General features: G+C 37.6%; 1 protein-coding gene across 2 annotated transcripts in view; it reads left to right on the forward strand.

The window, feature by feature from the left end:
• LOC141457862 (EGFR adapter protein-like) overlaps positions 1-21570 on the forward strand; it is a 454378-nt gene that overhangs the window by 278592 nt on the left and 154216 nt on the right. For both annotated transcript variants that reach the window (XM_074135185.1, XM_074135186.1), the window contains one exon: positions 4343-4417. In XM_074135185.1, the coding sequence (XP_073991286.1) occupies positions 4343-4417 (75 nt within the window). The remainder of the gene's footprint in view (positions 1-4342; positions 4418-21570) is intronic.

Genomic DNA, 21570 nt, shown 5'->3' on the forward strand with positions numbered 1-21570 from the left:
ATATCTCTGGTTTATAAACTAGAGGTCTCTTTGTTAATTACGTAATGGTGGTGACGTTACAACAAGTCTGCATAAATTAAAATGCCTTTTCCATTTGTGTTTTGTTAAAAGATATTTTTTTGTTTTACTGTTTTGTTATTTCCACAACTGCAGTATGTTGATGCAATAAGTGAAGCTGTGAAGCAACATGATACATAGAATAGATACATGAATACATGAGAGGAGAATTCACACGTTGGTGAAACTCCCAAAGTGGTACAATTCCAACTATTGTCGACTGGCACTTCTTACTTCATTTAGAAGATCGCGTGGCCACTAGCGCTTCAACCGCCTGGAGGAGGATTTCCTGGTAGAGTAGTTAAGTTGAGATACTAGAGGATTGGGGATGTGAGGTAATTGAAGTTGTGGAATTTAATGTAACGGGGATCTTATAGCTTCTGAAACCTAAGTGAAAAAGGTGATCTCGGTGCAAGGTAGTGGTTGGAAACAAAGCAAGGAGCATCTGCGATTCTCCAAAGTGTTTTCGACTGGAAGGATTGGAATTCTTCTAGATACTGGAAGCTTTGGCTGAGCCCCAAAGTTCCATTTCGTAAGTCTGGCTGGCCAGGTTTCAGTATCATAGTGTAGATACGTTGTTTATTCTGTAGTGAGAGTTTTAAATCGCTTGTCGAGAAGTCTAGAGAAAAGTAAAGAATCTTCTGTTCAGTTCTTTCCCGTTAGAGTCTAGTATGTGGATTCTCAGGTTAGGTGTTTAGTCCATGAAGAGTTATAATTAGAAACACAGTAAAAAGAGCGTTAGCGATTCGACGGAGGGTTTTCGACTGGAAGGATTGGGATTCTGCTGATATTGGAACCTTTGGCTGAGCCCTCTAAGTACCATTCCCGTAAGTCCTCAGGCAGGTTTCAGTATCATAGTGTAGATAAGTCGTTTATTCTGTAGTGAGAGTTTTAAATCGCTTGTCAAGAAGTCTAGAGAGAGAAGTAAAGAATCGTCTGTTCAGTTCTTTCCCGTTTGAGTCTATTATGTGGATTCCCCAGGTTAGGCATTTGGTCCATGAAGACTCCTAGGTACTTACCACAATCTGTTGTGGGAAGAGGAGTGAGATTTAGGTAAACGGGTGGAAGAATAGTTCGCCTTAGGGAGAATGTAATGTAATTACATTAAAAAGATTTAAATAGTGTTCATGGCTCCATGGATTTACTGAAAAGTTCATATGTAAATTATGTACATATATGTATTATTTTTCTATTTATCGTTTTTCAAGGAAAAATCGTTTAGGGCATTTCTCGGGAAGGGGCTGTAGTGGGGTTTTTCCCTCTGGACATTTCTAGGAAAAACTTGCAGAAAAAATAACATGCGGAAATGGAATGAGGTATTTGCAACTATATTTTTGGTTTCTGCTACAGGTAATCTGAACCATACCAGATTCGAAACCATAAATGAGCATGTTGTAAAAAGGGGAATTACTATAAGAGGTGTGGGGGGGGGGGGAGAACTTTGTCAGAAGTGGAGCTTGATCAAGTTGTACTGATTAACTAGCTACTGGAAAATTCGATTTTGTAGTGTGTGTGTGTGTGTGTGCGCTTTTCATCATAGGTTTCCACCTGATTTTCCTCAGAGTATACCCTCCGCCGCCTCTGCTCCAGCCAAAGACTTGGTACTAAAATGCCACTCTTTCTCTTCCCCATTCCCTTCGGGTTGCCCTAGCGTGTGCCCCTGTTAGTATATCTTTGTGTTAACACCCGCGCGCCATACCTCTCCTCTTCTTCTTCTTTTAAAGGAAAAGCCCTTCTTGCTTGCCTAGTATTGATGATTAAAGAGCGAACTGTGACTCCACTACCTTTCACTCCCCTTGCTACATCCTGCACGATGAACTTACCGTTCATCGTTCTAAAAACGGTGAAAGGGTATTCTTGTAAAAAGGGAAATTGGCGTAAAGGGAGGAAAAAAAAGAGTATCAGCTTACCTTGTGCCCTTTCTTCAACTTTAGTTAAATCCACCAATGGAATTCTGAACTTTAATTCAGTAAAAGATCTATTTCTCTATACATAATGTATAGCAGGGCATTAGACCATTTTCTCCTTTACATAGCCCTTCTTCTAATTCTAAAAAGCCCTTCTGTAGCTTTTGTTAATGGGTTGCTTAATCTAGTATAATTTTCCTATTAAATACTTACCAAAAATTGTGTGGAAATTCAAACGACATTTCCTTATGGAAATTTTCCTTAATTAAACTCTCGCTAGAAAACTTGTTGACATCATTATTCGTTCAAAAGGATGTGTCAAAAACCGGATAAGCACACAGGTTCTTCAGAACCTCAAGAAAATCCATATTGCGACTATCTCCGAAAGAAAAGCAAGCATCTAAATCTATTTCAGACTACCTCCTCTTATTCTAGTTAGAAAAACTAAATCGATTTTCACACTATTTTCACCCATATTCTACTCAGAAAATCTTCTACAACTTTCTGCACTGGCTGCAGGTTTTTCCTATCCTATTCTCTCCTGCATTCCTACCCTACTCATCTTAAACTTTCTCGTTCCTCACTTGTTAAGAAGGTTGAAATGTATCATACAATTATGCTTCTGTATTTATTTTATTTGTATACATTTATAGAAATAAATAGCCCAATCTCGTTACACAAAACTCCACTCAAATCTACACAGTCATTACATCCCTCTGATCCCACAACATGTCTACAACAACACTTCCATCAAATCCACAGCGCAGACTAAAGCGACGGTGGCCACGCGATCATCTCAACATTTAACGCCTACCTCCTAGGATGGTTGCTGTGTATGCTTGCCAATCTGGCGATCTAACGGCTTCCATCACTGGATGGTCGTCGTTCACTCCACTCACGCCCTTGGCGCACATGCGCGTGTATTTACTTTCTTTCATCACTTTATCTCTCATCACTTTTGCTTATTGTACTAGATTCAGTTGCAAAATGAATAAACAAATTAAAAAATATATATATATTTATTCATTATTCATTCACTCAGAAAATCTAAATCGATTTCATACTACTTTTTTTAAAAAAAAAAAAAAAAAAAAAGTATCGTAATCGTGCATATTTCCGGATTTCCAGAATTCACCGGAAGGAAGTATCTGTTTTGAGTTGCCTAGCGTACGAATAAACCGGTTTTTACAAATATCCTGTCTCTGTGCACACCCAACTAAAGAGGATTACAATTTTGTAGCTTAAATCTCTTTGTAGTTTTTGAAGAAAATTCCTGAACAGGAAATACGTCTTGAATTTTCCACTTCTTTGAGATTTTCTAGTAAATTGGTTCCTAGATTTGTCAGTTAACTTCCTGTATACGTACGCGTCTATTTATTCATAATTTTTCTAGAAAAAAAATAATAATTGGGTTTACGTTAGTTCCTGAGGATGTTGGTTATAATTTAATTTGATTCGAAATGTTCAGAATTTGAAGAAGGTTCGTAAGTTAGAATTTCGAGAATTCCTAGTAAGAGGATGTCATGTGAGTGTCCACCGCAGATCTTCTTTTTTTGGTTGGGAGAGTAAATGATGATGGAAATCGTTGCACTTTTCTAGGATTTCCTGCTACACATGATTACTTCCTTCTTTGTAACTAACTTGGCCCGTTGCATACCCCGCTTATCATCTCAAAGTTCTGAGGAGAATCCTGTCAAATTTCAGCCTGCTGATGGATCAGCTTTGGTCCTATTTAAATCTTCGTGCAGTCTCCTAAATGATTTCAAGATAAAAGAAGAGTTTACAAAAGGAACAATTTGTTCTAACATAAAGACTTATTGTTTCGTGTTTATTTCTCCAGTCTGGGGGACTCTTTTTTCTTCCAGTCACAGCATCAAACTGGGTACAAAGACAGCATGGTGAAGTAAAGGAAACTCCAGAAAAGTGTTAATTTTCCAAAGTAGAAACTAATACACAAAACATGAACAGCAGCTCTTTATGACTGTCTTGAAGATTACAAACTGTGGACCATTTGTCTGCCGCTTAGTAGCTTCCCCTGGGGATATCCAAGAGGTAGTTTTACAGGAGGAATCGAGATCCCCCTTGGGCCCTTTAATAAAGGGCTACCGCTTGTGTCTTCTACTTCTTTCTCTGAGAACTTTTTTTCTACAATTCCTGAGTGTAAGTGAGATATTAAACACAGAAATAAAGGAATATCCTGTCAGATTTGGGCGGAAATGGTGCCCAATCTTCCTGGATTTCCTTTCATTTGAAAACAAATAAGAATAATGGAATTAATTTATTCCTCAAGATTTCATAAACTTCAGTAATTCTCTATCCTTATTTCTTTATTGTGCGATACCAAATGAAAGTAACAATTATCCCTTGTTTTATTACAGACATCAGCTCGTCCGAAGCCGGTGCTGATAGTTGTTTCTCTGACTGGGATCAAAGTGTGCAGTCCTGATGGAAAGGTGAGTCAAATTTAATATCTCTCTCAATATTCATAGTCAAATTTATTATCTCTCCCAATATTCATAGTCAAATATATTATCTGTCTCTCAATATTCATAGTCAAATATATTATGTCTCTCAATATTCTTTTATTTTGCGTTTATTTATGCTACAATCAGCGCGTTAGCAACAGTGATAACCGAGTAACAAATGATAAGGTTACGAGTGGAGAAGTTACGCAGTGGTAACACTCCCAAATATTATATGGCTAGTCACTCTCTTCACTGGAGAGGAGATCACGAGGCCACTGTTTTTTAAGGCGTCTTGTCCAGGTTATCAGGAAGAGTTCTAGAAGAAAGATTCTGGAGCTAGAGAATTTATATGAGATTGCAGACTGAAGTGGATAGTTTCCTGTATCTTGTTTTCAGCAACTTGTGCGATAAAAGGAATGTTAAGGTCAGTGTGTATAGTCCAGAGATTGGAGACATAAAATGGAGCGTTTACAATAGTTCGAAATATTTTAGATTGAAGAGATTGAATCCTTACGGAGATTGGAGCGTTTGATTGAACCCCACAGCTCTATTCCATACGGCCCAGATGGGTTTCAAAATAGAAGTATAAATCAGTCTTTTGTTGTCCAGAGAGAGTTTTGATCTGTCGTCTAAGAGTCTTTTAAGTAGTCGATAGCGTCTGTTTAGTTCTCTTCTTTTAAGTCTAGTGTGGGGGGTTCCAAGAAAGTCTTCGGTCCTAAGTAAAGCCCAAGGCGGGCAACGCTCACTACTGGTAGAGGTGTTTAGGTTATAGAAGATGTCGCAAAACATCACCTTCACTCTTCGTCGCATTACACTTCCTCCAGTCTCAATATTCATAGTCAAATTTATTATCTCTCACTCAATATTTATAGTCAAATTTATTATCTCTCTCTTAGTATTCATAGTCAAATTTCAACTGATTTCTTGTGACTATCTGTTATTGTTATCATAAAACTTGTGACTAAATTAAAAAATAAACAACGTTAATAATAAGAAATAGAAGTTAGTTATAACTAAATTTTATTTAGCACTGTCTGTGCGAGAATAAAATTGTTTGTAGGGGGCAGATCCTCAATTTTGGTACCATTTCCAAAAGTATTGGATCCACCATAGAACCGCGCGTCGTTTTTTTAAATAGAAGTTTAAAATAATGAGTAATTCTGTAATGTTAACGCAGTTAAGAGATTTTGGTTTACGATTCTACATTATGTGGTGGAGTTTTTGTATCAATTAAATCCAGGTACATTAATGCACTCTATAATCTATAGTTGGGTGTCCGGTCTAGCTCTTCTAATCTAATTGTCCAAGGTTCTTGTTGAGGTACTAAGCGAGCCACATCGTGCCTCTGCGCTAAGTTCCCTTACCCCCCAACTTCATACTTATCCAGAATCCACCAATTTTACGCTGCTTACTGCTTACCTTGTAAATCCTTTGATTTAGCTTTCAAACCATAGACTTCTGGCCTGGACTCTGTATATATATAATTAAGGATACTATATAGAACAAAAGAATGGAGGTAAATGAAGGAAACGTTGAACCCTGTTATGAAAGCTGAAAGCAAAGCTGTGTAAAGCTATTCTAGAGTGTCCTATGTACAGAGCAAAGCAGTGAACTGGGTCGAACGGGGTGCTTATATTAGGGGGCAGATAGTAGGCGACAACTTTCAATATGGTATAAGGAGTGCTGCTGTTAGCGGGTATCTGTGCGTATATATACTATACGTATATGTATCCTATATACGCACAGTATGTAAGCGTACACCTTTTGTGTATATATAGGAGAATGCTTTTCGGCTAGACTTAACAAAATGAGCTTTGGGATGTTGGCCATATGAAGAAGGGTTTTTGTTGGTAAAGACTTGGAAATAGTAAAAGAGTTTTTTAGGCGTATTAGGCGGCAGAGTCCTAGCTGGCGATGTTCCTGTCTGAACAGGTTTGTGTGCCTAGCAACAGCCACAATGTTGTTGGTGTTCTGAGATGTTCCTGTGTCCTCCCCCCATGCTACAGTAAGGCAAGATCACAAAATACTTCTTCCTTTTTTGTCTCCACATTCTCTTTCCGGTTCCAAAAACTTTTTCTCCAAATCTTTTCATTTCTATCATTTTTCCCACAAAGTTAATATACACACAATGCGGTTGGAGAATAACACAAAAAAAAAGGGGATCAGAAAAAGCAACCTGGAGAAGCTTTTTCGCGGAAACGCACTTCCTGTTTTTCCTCGACCTACTTCCGCTGTAAAAAAAAAGCAAAAATCTTGTGTGAATCACACACACGAACAGACACTGAAACTGATCAAATTTCCTGTAACTAAGCATTTTTGTTTGTAGATTAGATTCTGTATTAGAAGGGCGGTTCCACCAAAAAGCAGGAAGGAACGCAGGCAATCCAAAATGGCCATTGTTCCCCGCCCACCCATCATCTCATGAGAGATAACGGGGCTTCAAAACCAACAAATCCGGCTAAAGGTTGCCAGATGCTAATATAATAAACTAATAAAGTAGCAACAGGACACTAGGTGAGCATGGCAGCTCAATCGCCTAGTGCACTGGAATAAACCTAGAGAGTTCTGGTAAAGATTACCACATGCTACAATCTCCGGTAGGGAGACATTTGATCTTCTGAAGACGAGGAATCTAATTTTAGAATAAACTGGACACACCTCTACAAAGTGCCGCACAGGCTCATCGGACTCACCACAACCGACGCAGATTGGCCATGACTGGGTAAGGTCGCATTTGTAAAGATGGTACGCTAAATTCGCATGTCCACTCAACCAACCTGAACCAACTGGCCGGGATCCGGGACCTGCTAAAACCAACTATAGCCGTTTTTTGACAGGCCAAGAATTTCCTTAGCCTGGCGACAGTCAGTTCTCGGGATCTCGCATCCGTGGTACATACGTATTTTTACTTTCTTATGAGAGGAAATGAGAGAAAAAAAAAAAACTGTCTGATTCTTTTGCTTTTAGCGCTACTGGCAGAAGCATTCTTTGGGCCCTGCGCAATGCGGTCAAACCGCTGAGCGCTTCCGGCACTTCCGGTTGGTTGATTTTATCCAAAAGTTTTTGATGTACTTCCGGGTCCAACGGTATAGCAGCACCTAAGGGTAGTATTAAATTTTTTTTTGTACTTCCTGTAAAGTCATAGTTTTGAGTTTAGCTGGCCTAAAATTCCACAGATAGACAGACAGACATACCTGTTTGAACTCCGGGAACCTTAAAACGGATATGATCCTGTGAAAATGGGAAATGGAAAATTTGATCCGTTCTCAAATTTACTTCCTGTTACGCATTACTGTAGCGAGTGAGAGAGTAAATAGAAATATTTGGTATTGGCTTTACGATGCGTATAGGCCGATATTATATATTTTTGATGATATTTTTTTTATTCTAACACCTTACTATATTCACTGTAACTATTTTACACTAATGTTTTATATACAATCGATAGATTGTGGCGACAGCTGACGATTAAAACTTAAACGAACATCGTAGCTACTCCGAGTCAAAAGTTATACTAATTGCAAATCTCGATACGCAGCAAAATGATCTCAAAATGGCGGCGCTTCCCCCTTCACCGCGCGCGATGCGTCACAGTCCTCGCTTATCTTAATGAATTCTTTGATCCTTTAGCTATCCAGTAGTCTAATTTAATTTTGGATGTAGACGATAGATTCGAAACTATAATGCCAAACTGTATCCCCCGATTTTGTTATCATTAGGTTTTTTTGGATTGCCTCCATATGATAGCAAATTTAAAGACGTATTCACGTCAAAAGGGAAAACTTTCAATAATTCAGAACAATCTGTTGGATTTATTAAATATTTATTTATTACTGATGGGCTTTGAAGCGATGGCTTCCCTTGCAGGTAAAACAATATTTACCTGGAAGATTTGGGACGTATCTTTTTATATAAAGAATTATAGCCGCAATAAAGGAGTAAAACGGCTCATAAGTTTTACATAAAAACCTCATCGATACAATGGATGTTCTATTGCTTGGTGTATACAGAGAGAGAGATGCTGGATGCTGTGTGGGAAGGAGGGATGTTTAGCCACTTTTACTCCCCTGTTGGTCTCCTGGAGATGGTTAGATGGTAGATGAGAGTGTGTTAGTAGAGGTAATAGCGCATTATTCAGAGCTATCTGCTCTTGGCGAGAGCTCCCCCCTTCTGGGGCTATGATGCTAGTCAGTGCACAGTCAGAGACAGAGAGAGGCGGATACCTTGGCAATCCCTTACTCTCCTTGTTTCTGTTTACAGCCATGCTCTTGGAATATCATTATCCACTGGGAGATGATGTACTCTCAGCTTCCACGGGGAAAAAGAAAAGGGCCGCCACAAAGGCAAATCCACCCATACCTCCATCTATCTGAACTTCTTATTCGCTGATGTACTCTCATCCCTTCTATCGCCATCAACCAAAGGATATCTCCTAGAATTAAATATACTATATAAAACACCATCTGCGGCTTTTATAAGTTAAATATTATCCTCTTCGACCAAACCCGGGGTTAGTTTATAACGAAATGAAGTACGAGGTCTGTAAATTAAGTAATGAGACTGATGTTTTTTAATTTTTTTATTCAAAAAGAATTATAATTCTATATATTGTCCACCTTCAAAATAACTTCCTTCTGAAGCCGCACAGCGCTGGAGACGTTTCTTCCACTCCTCATAGCAGTGCTCGAACTCCGATACTGGAATAGCCTTCAGCTGGTCGGTTACAGCCGTTTGAATGTTTTCGACTGTCCAAAAAATGAGTTCTCCCATTTTCTGGAACGTGTCAATTATTGGTGACGAGTCTTGGGTGTTTCGAGTACGACCCAGAAACCAAGCGCCAGAGCATGGAGTGGTGGCACACTTCAACCCTCTCTAAGGTCCAAAAAAAGCAAGGATGGCCGAAGTCGAAGAGATCAAATGCATGCTGATTTGTTTTTTCAATATCCACGGAATCGTCCACAAAGAGTTTCTAACTCAAGGTCAAACGGTCAATCAAAACACTTCTTTTACCGAGAGAGGTTCTTGAAAAAAACTCCGAAAAAGGGTCATTCGTGTGAGACCAAACATCAAGGAACAAGTGGGTGTTGCATCACGGGTAATGCTCCTTGTCACACACAGCAATTTCAATAAACCAGAGTTTTTGGCCCTGTAAAAAACATTCCTGTGGCTCCTCACAGCCACCCTATTCGCCTGACTTGGAGTCCTTGTGACTTTTTTCTCTTCCCGAAGTTGAAAAATCACCTCAAGGTTGACTCATTTTGGGACAGTCGAAAACATTCAAACGGCTGTAACCGACCAAGCTGAAGGCTATTCCAGTATCGGAGTTCGAGCACTGCTATGAGGAGTGGAAGAAACGTCTCCAGCGCTGTGTGGCTTCAGAAGGAAGTTATTTTGAAGGTGACAATATAGAATTGGTAATTCTTTTTGAATAAAATTTTTTTAAAAAATCAGTCTCATTACTTAATTTACATACCACGTAGAAGCGTCTTGTTTTTCATTATTAGTATTCCTGCAGAGGAGCTATTTCTGGTGACACACAATTTCGAAGACTTGTGCACGATCACAACATATTTTTCACTTCCTCTTCGAGGGCTAAAGACATAAACTAGATTGTGCCATCCGAACTATCAACACCCAAAACTTAAGGGTGCCTCTAACAATAAAGATGAAAACTTTATTGTTCAGAGAAGTGTCATCCGCACAGTTAACCAGCGGATGCAGGTTTTTGAAACATTAGCGTTAATTAGAGAGTACAGTCAGATCACAAACGCCAAGTTGTGATGCCAAGTTCCTTCGTACTAGTGGTACAAGACATAGCAAACTGGGCTGGGCCGCCTCCATGCCCACTAAATTATGGCATCTTTGTCCGGTAGAACCTAAGTTCTAATCAAGAACTATGTTTGTGAGCCAAGAGCATGTTCGCCACAACAACTAAAAGGGTTAAACTTACCTTCCGCCATCTTGCTTTTACTTCCTTCGCTCTCGCTCCAATTTTCACCCGTCTCTCTCTCTCTTTCCACCACCTCCACCTCCACCACACTTCTATCTTGTTACACCTTCACCCATTTTGTAAATGGTTACTGTGGGGGGAGGGGGGTTCTGCAGAAACAATTCTGCCCCCACCAAAAACTAATACACTCCTCGGGATTAACCAAAGGCCTCCATACAAAACAGTAGGAGCAATAGTTTCACTAACAACTACGTTTTACAAGTGTGACTCCGGGTCTGTTCGTGTTTGGGTAGCCCCTATTTTAGTTAATAGTATTACCAAAATACTGGTACCTAACTAAAAATTGTAACTTAGTACAGAGTAATAAGTTTGAAACATTTTCAAGATGTTCTATTATAGCAATGAATGTTTTTACTCACTAAATACAGGTATTAGTAGTATTAGAATCTTATTAAAGCTTTATAAAATTAATTTTTGCGACGGAAGTACGCAAGATGAAAATCTAGCACGGTACAACTTATCCTCTTATCGCAATTACGTAATTGAATTTTCTAAAAACTTGCACTTTGTACTAAAAAAAAAAAAGATAGTTTACCTGCACTTATAAATAACCAGGAAGTAAGGAAGACGCCCTGATGAAGGCAATAAAAATTTGTCGAAACGTTGGCAAAAAGATGGTTGTTTTTTTTCTGTTCTGGACCAATTTCCTCGCTAATTGAATCCTTAATTCAAATATTTTACGGGCACTGATACTCTTTAACCAGTTAAACACGTCTGACGAGTATACTCGTGAAAAATATAAAAACTGCCACGGTAGCCCAGCGGTTATAGGCTAGACCGGCAATGCTAAGATGTATTGTTGGTTTAGTGGGTTCGATTCCCTCGGTCTCTAGGCCTTGGATTTTATTTAATGGTTAATGTGAGAAATTTGTAGTAAAGTAGGTTAGGCGGTTATAGGCTAGACCCGCAATGCTAAGATGTATTGTTGGTTTAGTGGGTTCGATTCCCCCGGTCTAGGCCTTGGATTTTATTTAATGGTTAATATGAGAAATTTACAGTAAAGTATGTTAGGCGGCTATAGGCTAGACCCGCAATGCTAAGATGTATTGTTGGTTTAGTGGGTTCGATTCCCCCGGTCTCTAGGCCTTGGATTTTATTTAATGGTTAATGTGAGAAATTTGTAGTAAAGTATGTTAGGAGGTTCTAGGCTAGACCCGCAATGCTAAGATGTATTGTTGGTTTAATGGGTTCGATTCCCCCGGTCTCTAGGCCTTGGATTTTATTTAATAGTTAATGTGAGAAATTTGTAGTAAAGTATGTTAGGCGGTTATAGGCTAGACCCGCAATGCTAAGATGTATTGTTGGTTTAGTGGGTTCGATTCCCCGGTCTTAGGCTTTGCATTTTATTTAATGGTTAATAAAAGAAATTTATAGTAAAGTATGTTTGCTAGTCGCCTCCGTCCACGACACCTAATTGGTAGTTTGACGTTAAGCCCCGCTTGAAGAAATAGGCGATTACTTTACTTTAATGGATCTATACAGAATCAAACATCTGTAATAATTTATTTTACTGTATTTTATTAATTTTCGCAAAATAATTAAAATCAATTTGTCGAAATAATATTGCTACTTTAATGTTTGTATTATAGTTATTTTTTGTACTATTTTCTATCTATAAAATAACATAATTTCTAATAGAGTTGTTATATTTTATATATAATATTATTAGACGTGTCAACTTGGTACAAATCTTAGCGTTAACTTATATAATACCCCATAGACGAACCATATTCTTATCTGTGAAGAGAAATGGTGACGTTCACCAACCGGCAGGAAATTAGTTCTATTTCCGGTGCCGTCGACGTCACATTCTGCTCGTAGATAGCGCTCGCTTCGCTATTCAGTCGACCGCGTCACAATCTAGGGGGGGTTTCTCACCACCACCACCACCACCCCCCACAGGTCCCCTTTATCTTAACACCTGACTTAATATTGGTGGAGGGGCTGGAGGGGAGCGCCAGTATTCTGATTTCCTCACTACTGGGGAGAACTACTTGTTCTCCAGGCTTTTTGTTGTTTTCAGCAACCTAATCGTATGTTAGTTCTTTTTCTTTTCTAATTGTTAAACAGCTGATTGCAGTCTTTCGTTCTTTTTATTATTTAACTCAAATTACTACTTTTTATCACCAGGTAATCGGGTCAAATTATTGATCACTTGTTTTTACAGAAAAATGTACGTTTCAGGTCCCCAGGGTCCAAAAAAGGTGCTTTATAGAACACTTTTGAGAACTGTATGTGAGCAGTTCTCAAAAAACAATAATAATTTTGTTTTTTGGGCGCATCGACTGCCTTGGGCATTAGCGCCCACTATCAAGATTCTTCCTCTTTCCTTGTACCACTTGAGCTGGGATGACACGTGTGCAAACCCATAGCTTCCAATCACAACACCGGCTATGGATACTTTTGCTCGTTTCTTGGCAAAATGGGTAAGGTAGCTACACAAGATTATATGTTCGGGGATTCAGCTCACGATGATGTGAATTATACGTTCTCCGAATGTGAAAGATGGGCGGTGAAAAGAGCGAGACTGCAAGAAAGAACTGGTCCGCTCTCACCGCACAACATAGTGGATACTATGCTGGTTAGCCTAGACCTATGGGAAGGAAGTTTCCTATTTTGTCTAGGTCTATGCTAAGAACTAAGAGGAAGGAGCTAGACCGTCTCAATAAGATCTACGGCACAGAAAATTTGCTAATTTACAGTCCAATTTGCATTCAATACGAGCCACCACCCTGAAGTAATGCTTATGGCGGTTCCGGGGTGGACGTTATCCTAAAGAGGAAGTGGGTTTTTTAGTGGGTAGAACCCCACACACCTAGTCTTAATCTGGAAGGTGTCTGCGGCATTTTTCCCCCTCGGTAAAAAAAATCACAACACCTTGCTAAACAAGGGACAGCTAGGGTAGAGCCTGGGTCTGCAAGAGTCCCTCCACACATCCCCTCAATAATAGTAATAACAATAATAATAATAATAGTAATCAAGAAAGCACTAACTTAAAACTTTATACTTTGTTTGCGTAACCTCATGGGGGACTTGGCTAAGTAAATCGCTACACAGGAAGTACCAAGTTGGCAAACTAACTACTGTTTTGTAAATCTTTAGTTTAGGACGGTTCCGGGAAATTTGGAGTTTAGGTTTCCCTTAAAAGGGCCACTTCGGTTAGGTACTACAGTTGAAAATTGGTCACTTCCTGCTGTGAGTACTGAAGTAAGAGCAAGGTTTGAGAGTGTTGCTCACCAAACTTGTTTTGACAAGTGTTCAGGGCATCTATTTCCGGTGCAAACTTGATAACGGAAATCGCACTCGATCGCAGTACTAGGAGAAGGAAATGAAAAATATTTTTCAAAGATAACTAAATAGTGGTATTTAATTGGGGCAAAGAGAAAAACTGTACCAAGAGGCCGAAGATTGGTACTTGGTAGTTAGGAATCCATTTTTTGCCGAGGCTTGTGCGAGTTAAGAAAAGAAAATTGTGTTGATTGTCTTCCGCTCTTCTTTTTTTGCTTTTCTCCCCGCTCTGAAAGCGACGGCAGAACCCCACTTTATCTTTTAATCAAGAGAAGGTCTGTAGGCTAGAACCCAGTTGGAGTTTTGTCTGAACCCTCTTCCCCACGGGCACTGTGTATTTAGAAAAGGGGGATCCCAGGGGACCGATTGGGCCTTGCTTAACCACTTCGGCTTAGATTCTTCCTTCTTGGCCGCCTTCTCTTAGCCCTAGACTTCCTCATTTAACTGCTTCGCCCAAGACTGACTGGGTAACGGAAGACGTTCATTTCTATGCGCATTTTCTACTTCCGTTCACTTTAATGGTACACCGTACCATTTCGTTAATATTTTTTCATCAACTCAGTGAAGTTACCTTAAATTTAAAAAGTTTCAATCGATTCTACAAATAAAGAAAATCCTTGACAAAATCGGAGAGCGAACTTTTGGAATCGATTCAAATCCTTTTGTTTACCCAAAAGTTTTAATAATGATGATGGAAATTGAACAAATCATTAATCGATAAATTCCGCCCGTGGGTAACGATTGCTTTGTTAACACACCCACTAATTGTTATTGGTGCTCTCACATTATAAACCACCCCCCATAAACTTTGCTGATAAGTATAACTTGCTATTGTTTAGTCAGAAGTGGGTGACAAACTTAATTAGTAAAAACGCCATGTTTCACAATTAATACAATTAATGAAAACTAGGAAATAAGTTTGGCCTTATAACAAGGTTTGGTTTTTTCTTTCATTCATGATTCCGTTTATGATTTTTCAACCCATCTTCAGCGATTCAATCAGCAATTCCACATCCAACTATGAGTGCGTTCCACTAAGCGCTCACAACGATCAAAATGTACCTTCAGCCGCGGTCATAGTGGCCGTGGCGAAAACGTCCCTAATGACGTCATTATTTTCGCTCACGCGAAGCTCACAACGCCCCACCTTAAGAGCTTGGTCGAAGTGGGCGTTCAGAAATTTGGCGCAATTTTTAAAAGCAAAGATGGCGACCGAACAAAATTATATCAGATAAATGAAAGTATTATCTCATGTAAATAATTGAATGTGTTTCTCGAAAGTCTAAAAAAAAATAATAAAATGAAAAATTACTTATCCCTTTACATACTAAATCACTGAATATCGACCAATTACACTTTGATAGTTAATAATACGTGGCTTAGGTTTTCGCTTTTCACCATTGCGATTTTGTAAAATTGCATTCCACTTTTCATCGGAACTAGATGAATAACTTTCTAAAGCATTATTACGTTGCATTAATAAATATCCTACTGTTGCCACAAAAGACATTTTAATTTTATTTAAACGTAAATTTTATAAATACTCCACTAAAATGTAATATAAAAAATTGAATTATATATATATATACGAGTATATTTTTAATATAAGTCAACTTTACCAATAATTAATAAAGTTTATTATAACTGCTTATAAACGGGGTTAAAATTAAAAAACAACCTCTTCAATCTTCTGACTTATTTTCGAGGTCGCCATTTGTAATGTTTACATGAACGGTTAAAACGCCCCATAGTCCATTCCACTTGAGTTTTCGATTGTAACGTTCGCAAGCAAGTGGAACGGGCAAAACCGCGGTCGTGAGCGTGATCGTTGTGAGCGCTTAGTGGAACGCTATTAAAAGTGCTATCGAATAAGTATCTCAATGAATAAGTAAAGTTATTTTGTTTGTGTATAATTTCTGGATTATTGTAGTAAAAAATAGAATCCGGTGTGGGCACTCACTTGAGTTCCGATATACGTAATTAAACTTCAATGGAACATCGCATTTCCTTCCTCCCTTCCAAAAATAAAGCCTTTCTGTAGATCTAAATGTTCTCCAGTCATAAACAATCTAAAGAGACACGACTGATTGATACAATCAGGAAATAAATTTTGTAAAAACCACTGTTTCGTACTTTGTGTGTCCTCAAAATGGTTACTTCCGGTAAAGAAAAAAAAGAACTCCAAATTCAAACTCATCACGGTCACCATATTGCTCCTAAAACTCCAATGTATAATAAGTAAAAGTAAACGATCAGTCAATTATCTGGTATCTCCCAAAACTCTCTTTGATAATCTTTCCCTTTTAATGAACTCTTTCAAAGAAGGAAGTGTTTACGCTCAGTAAGGGCAATTTGTTGGAAAGAGTATTGGCTCATCTCTCTCTCTCTCTTTCTCTTCTTGGAATCGATATATTGGTACGATATTTCAAACTGGTAAGATTTAAGGAATGTTGCTTCCTCTTCTTTGACCAATAAAACTTAAGAGATAGAAGTTAGATAATTCCATAGATATATATATATATATATATGTTACAGCTGATATCAGTGCCTGTTGGAGATCCAGGGTTTATGTGAACGATCTTGGGGAACTAACTTGTTATTATCAGTAATTGTTCAGATTACTTCCGCCGATCTACTTTCCAAAGTGGGACTGGAGATGATTAAATCTTCCGGTTATAACTTTGTTCGCAACAAGACTCACATACAGACTGAATCTGACGTCACACTAAATCATTATCTTCAAACAGAAAGTTAAGTTTGATTAATGTTATTTATTTATTTATTAATGATTTAAGGCGCATCAACATAACTAAGGTCCGCCTTTTTACGTTCACAATGTGGCTTTTTAATTGAATACTCGTCGCTTTTATGGCAGCGGTTTACAGAAAATCAAGATTTTCCCCTGACAATAACTGAGAATAAAGTGAAATCAATCAATTTTATTATTGGATCCCAGATTTTTGAGAACATCTTGTGTCTACTGCGTACAATTCTGACGTAACTACTAAACCATTTCCAACCAACCAAAACGCTAGAATTGAATGACTTCGGATTTTTATCTTCTTTTTTTTATTGCAATTCGACCAATAGAAATTGATCTTATTTATTTTATGGTTGGTCATAAAAATGTTTAGTGAACACTATATCCGGTTTTCTCTATTTCTGTTATAAATTTTCTACGCAGTTCCGGAGCTATAAAGGTAAAGATAAAAAATAACCTGAAGTACGGAAATAGTGAGATTAGAATTCCTTGACTCTTGACTCTTAGCAAAATTCTGCAAATTTATACAATCCAAATCATTTAGATAATCATTACGTTATGTTATCACCAGGACGCGTAGCGTGGTTATTCATTATTTTTTCTGTTTTTTTTTTGTTATAGAAATTTCTGGAATGGTTATTATTCAGACTTTGTTTTTAATCTCTTTGGAAAAAAAGAATTAGTTGTAGCCCCTCACATGACTTCCTCCTGAATTTTTTAATTAAAAAATTAGAGGGTTTGAAAAAAATTCATATACAGTCGACTCTCAATAAATCGAAATCCAAGGGGCTACAAGAAAAATTCGAATTATCGAGACTTTGAATTATCAAGAAGTTTGAATTATCAAGAAGGGGGGAAAAAAATTCGAATTATCAAGAGTTTTTATTATGTACATATGTATGTACAATGTACATATGTATATTGAAAATACGTATGAGCTTACCTAAGTTTTAGACATATATAGCCTCGAGTAAAAAAGTAAAAATAATGGAAACGACAAAAAAATTACATATGTATTAACATTTCAATAAATAATAATATACATATGTACCTAATTAAAAAAACGAAGAACAGTTTTTTGTTTCAATGTGACTTGACTTAGTCAAGTGACTTAGAGTTGTAGAAAACGTTGACGGTGGAATATTGAAAGTTTTGGCGATATCTTTTCTTTTCGAACTCTACTTTTCACGGCCGCGATAATTTTCTTTTTGTCGGACACAGTAAGTTAAACTGGGCTGAAACGAAGGAAACATTACGCAGAAAATGAACGATAAACGGAAAATGAGAAGTAAACATTACTAGGGAAAATTCGAATTATAAAGAGGGGAAGGTGGCCTCGTTCGAATTATAGAGCCTTCTCTCCCCCTGTTGTTAAGGGAAAAGGATTTCGAGTTATCCAGCGTATCGAAATACACTGCATTTTTTCGATTTACATTAATTTCGATTTAAATTCGAATTATCGTTGAGTCGACTGTAATAACACTGAAAAAGTGTTCTTGAATTCAATTGGTATACGTAGAGACACAGCATACCATTTTCTTGAAACAACTTTGTCGTATTCAGTAGGTCCCCCCCAAAAAAAACTGAAAATGGAAAATCTGCAGGATTTAAGAGTGAGGAAAAACTGGGAAAGTTTGAAAGCTCCTTTTTCTTTTTTTTCCTTTAGCGAGGACCCCACTATGTGACAAGCTATCAATCAGAGGAGTTTCCGGGGGGGGGGTCAGTTAATTACCACTTCCTCTTTGTTCTTGTTCCTCTTGTTCTTGCTGTAGCTAGCACACCGCACATACATGGACACAAGTTTGGCGTATGTTACACACGCACACCCTCACTGAACCGTACGTATCCAGTAGCTTGGCGCCGTACAACTCGTCGTCAACACCCTACTGAGGATATCTTTGCCCGTCCCCGGGGGCGGCTAGATTGATGATCCTGAAGGAGTATTGTTCCCCCACTCCCCGGTAACATCTTTGACTTGCACCGTCCTCCTGCTGTAGCTTTCCCTTTCATTATCACCACAGCCTTCTATTCATCAACTTCCCTTTGGGTGACTATAAAACAATTGGTGCCTTATAAACAACTTGACTTCATCAGCCGACCCATTAATCAACCCTGCGGGATAAGCGGGATAATTTCTTCACTGGTAATTGATATAAATTAATAGAGTGGGCCAAAAAAAACCTGGTGGAACTTTATCTTGAGATAAATTGTTTTAAAACTCAAAATTTTTCAAGCGTTTCAAAACTACGTCACTCTGAAAATACACTTTCACCCATAGCCCATCTCTTCTTAGAATGTCCCAAATAAAGGAGTTTATTAGAAAAAAAAAAAAACTGCAGATCTGCAATAACCAATATTAAATTTTGAATCTAAAAAGCAATAAGCAATTAAGTTGTCTTTGGAGTTCACAGAAGATTGGACCAAAAAGAAAAGATGTTTTATATTTTGCAGAAGACGAAGAAGAGAAATTATTAAAAGGGAAAATTGGTAAAGGAAGTGAACTGAAGTGTTCAGAGAGGGGGCCAGGACTAGCAAATGCTGTTGTCCCAGGATGGGACGGCCCTATCCTTCAGTAGGGCAAAACAATAGCAGGCGGGGTGTCCCGCGTAATTAACACATTTCCATATAAATCGGTCGGCAAGTATTGGAGGAGGCACACAATATGGCCTCCACTCCTGTGCTATTTATAACTTGTTGACAGGGATTTTAGTTGACGTCGTCACACGAACAGGAAGTATTTAGTAATAATAGCTTGGTTGGCTGTCAAGAACAACATTGCAAAACTTTAATACAATATTTAAAAATTAGACTTTAATGCGATTTGATGTAGTTTAATCGGCAATTTACATAGAATTGAACACTTCACTGTTTTTCCGGTTTAATTTCCTAAAAAGTGTAGCGAAAGTATAGATTTTTCTATTTTGATTTTTCACCGTTTTGAGGTTCACTAAGTGCGGAAAAACTGATTCCTTCAAATTGGTCCCTATGAATGGTGTGATTTTGTTTTAGTTAACTCCAGCGGAAGCAACAATGGTTTTGGTCAAAATAGGCCGACTGGAAGAATCACTTCACTAAATCAATTCACTTCAGTACTGGAGTTTCGCAAAATTATATTAAGAAAAAGTCATGTGAGTGTCCATACGAGATTCTTTTCATGAGAAAGTAAAGTGAAACTGTCGAATATTGGCGGAAACTATTCGTAAACGATCTTAACTTAATGTAAAATTCCATGAAAATTGAGAACGACTTTTATTTCGAATAATTTGTTAGCATTTTTTCTCAATATCTACGAGTACGTAAGATTAATATTATTTCTCAAGTAACAAAAAAAAAAAGTTAATAAAATATGAGAAAATAATAAAAGATTTAGAAAAATTAGACAGGCCGTGATTACACTAGTGGTGGGCGTGACTACACTAGTGGTGGGCGTGATCACACTAGAGTTGGGCGTGACCCGCCCACTGCCTGCGACCGTACTGCATTGTGATTGGCCACTACTTTGAACTCAATAATTTCAATGAAATAATTAATTTAAAAATTTTTTCTCAACATTTCTCCCATAGGTATTTGATAAACTTTCGATTTAAGCAAGAAAAAAAAATTCTCCTTAAAAATACGATAAATAATATTTCTTTTGGAATAATACTTCCTGTTTTACACAATTATCGATAACAGAAACAAAAAACTTCAGAATTTGTACTGTTTAATCGTGAAATAGATAAAAGAGAAATGGGCACAATGTAGACTTGTGAGCCGCCATTAAAATAGGCTGTAAGCTTACTTTATACTCCATCCGGTGGAGAACTCTAGTGGCAATTTCTGTAAACATAAATGCTGTTACTGCACTCACTTTTAACCATGTTGGCGACTCACTAGACTTATATATAGGACTATCTTACATATACATTTAACAATGTTGGCGACTCACTAGACTTAACATATACATTTAACCATGTTGACGGCACTCTAGACTTATATATAGGATTATCTTACATATACATCTAACCATGTTGACGACTCTCTAGGCTTATATAGGACTATCTTACATATACATTTAACCATGTTGACGACTCTCTAGGCTTATATAGGACTATCTTACATATACATTTAACCATGTTGACGACTCTCTAGGCTTGTATAGGACTATCTTACATATACATTTAACCATGTTGACGACTCTCTAGGCTTGTATAGGACTATCTTACATATACATTTAACCATGTTGACGACTCTCTAGACTTATATAGGACTACCTTACACTCATATTTAACCATGTTGACAACTGAGTAGACTTATACAGGACTATCTTATACTCATATTTAACCATGTTGACGACTCACTAGACTTATATAGGACTATCTTACACTCAAATTTAACCATGTTGACGACTCTCTAGACTTATATAGGACTATCTTACATATACATTTAACCATGTTGGCGACTCACTAGACTTATACAGGACAATCTTACGTTCACATTTAACTTATTTTTTACCGCATTACATGTCACCTATTTATTTATTAGTCTATTATTTTGTCAATCTATCTACTGCACATCTCCCATGTTAGTGAATTAGGAGCTACTTCTTTTTCACCTTTGCTATTCCACTCTGGTTGGAACCTCGTTTTGTGGGAGGCTCCTGGATACATTACTCAGTTTATTTGTGAGTAATTGTTTCAGACATATGCATAAATTACAATAATAAAACTTCTTCTGATTATAATGCCCTAACTAAAAGTTGGTAGCCCAACTTGAGCACAATGAGTAAAGGAGCGATTTTTTGAACCAAAAAAAACCATTCAACAAAAATGATACTTCCGGCTAGCGGATTTAGTCAAGTTACAGTCTGGTAACTTTGACCGGAACCAAATTTAGACCTCAAATTTTTGAATTTCCTGTAAATTTTCTGTTTTTAAGGATATTTTTAAAAACTTACAGATCAATTTTTTTTGTATTTTAGATCACTTTTTCTGATTCAGGGGACCTCAAAATTTATTCTTAAGTGTGATTGATATAATTTTGAAGTTAGACAAAGTTTTGTGAGGAACTTAAGATTTTTACTTAATTGTCTTAACAATTTAC

Source organism: Rhodnius prolixus, unplaced genomic scaffold (assembly GCF_049639745.1).
Source record: "Rhodnius prolixus isolate KJV_2025 unplaced genomic scaffold, Rpr scaffold_5, whole genome shotgun sequence".
NCBI lineage: Eukaryota > Metazoa > Arthropoda > Insecta > Hemiptera > Reduviidae > Rhodnius > Rhodnius prolixus.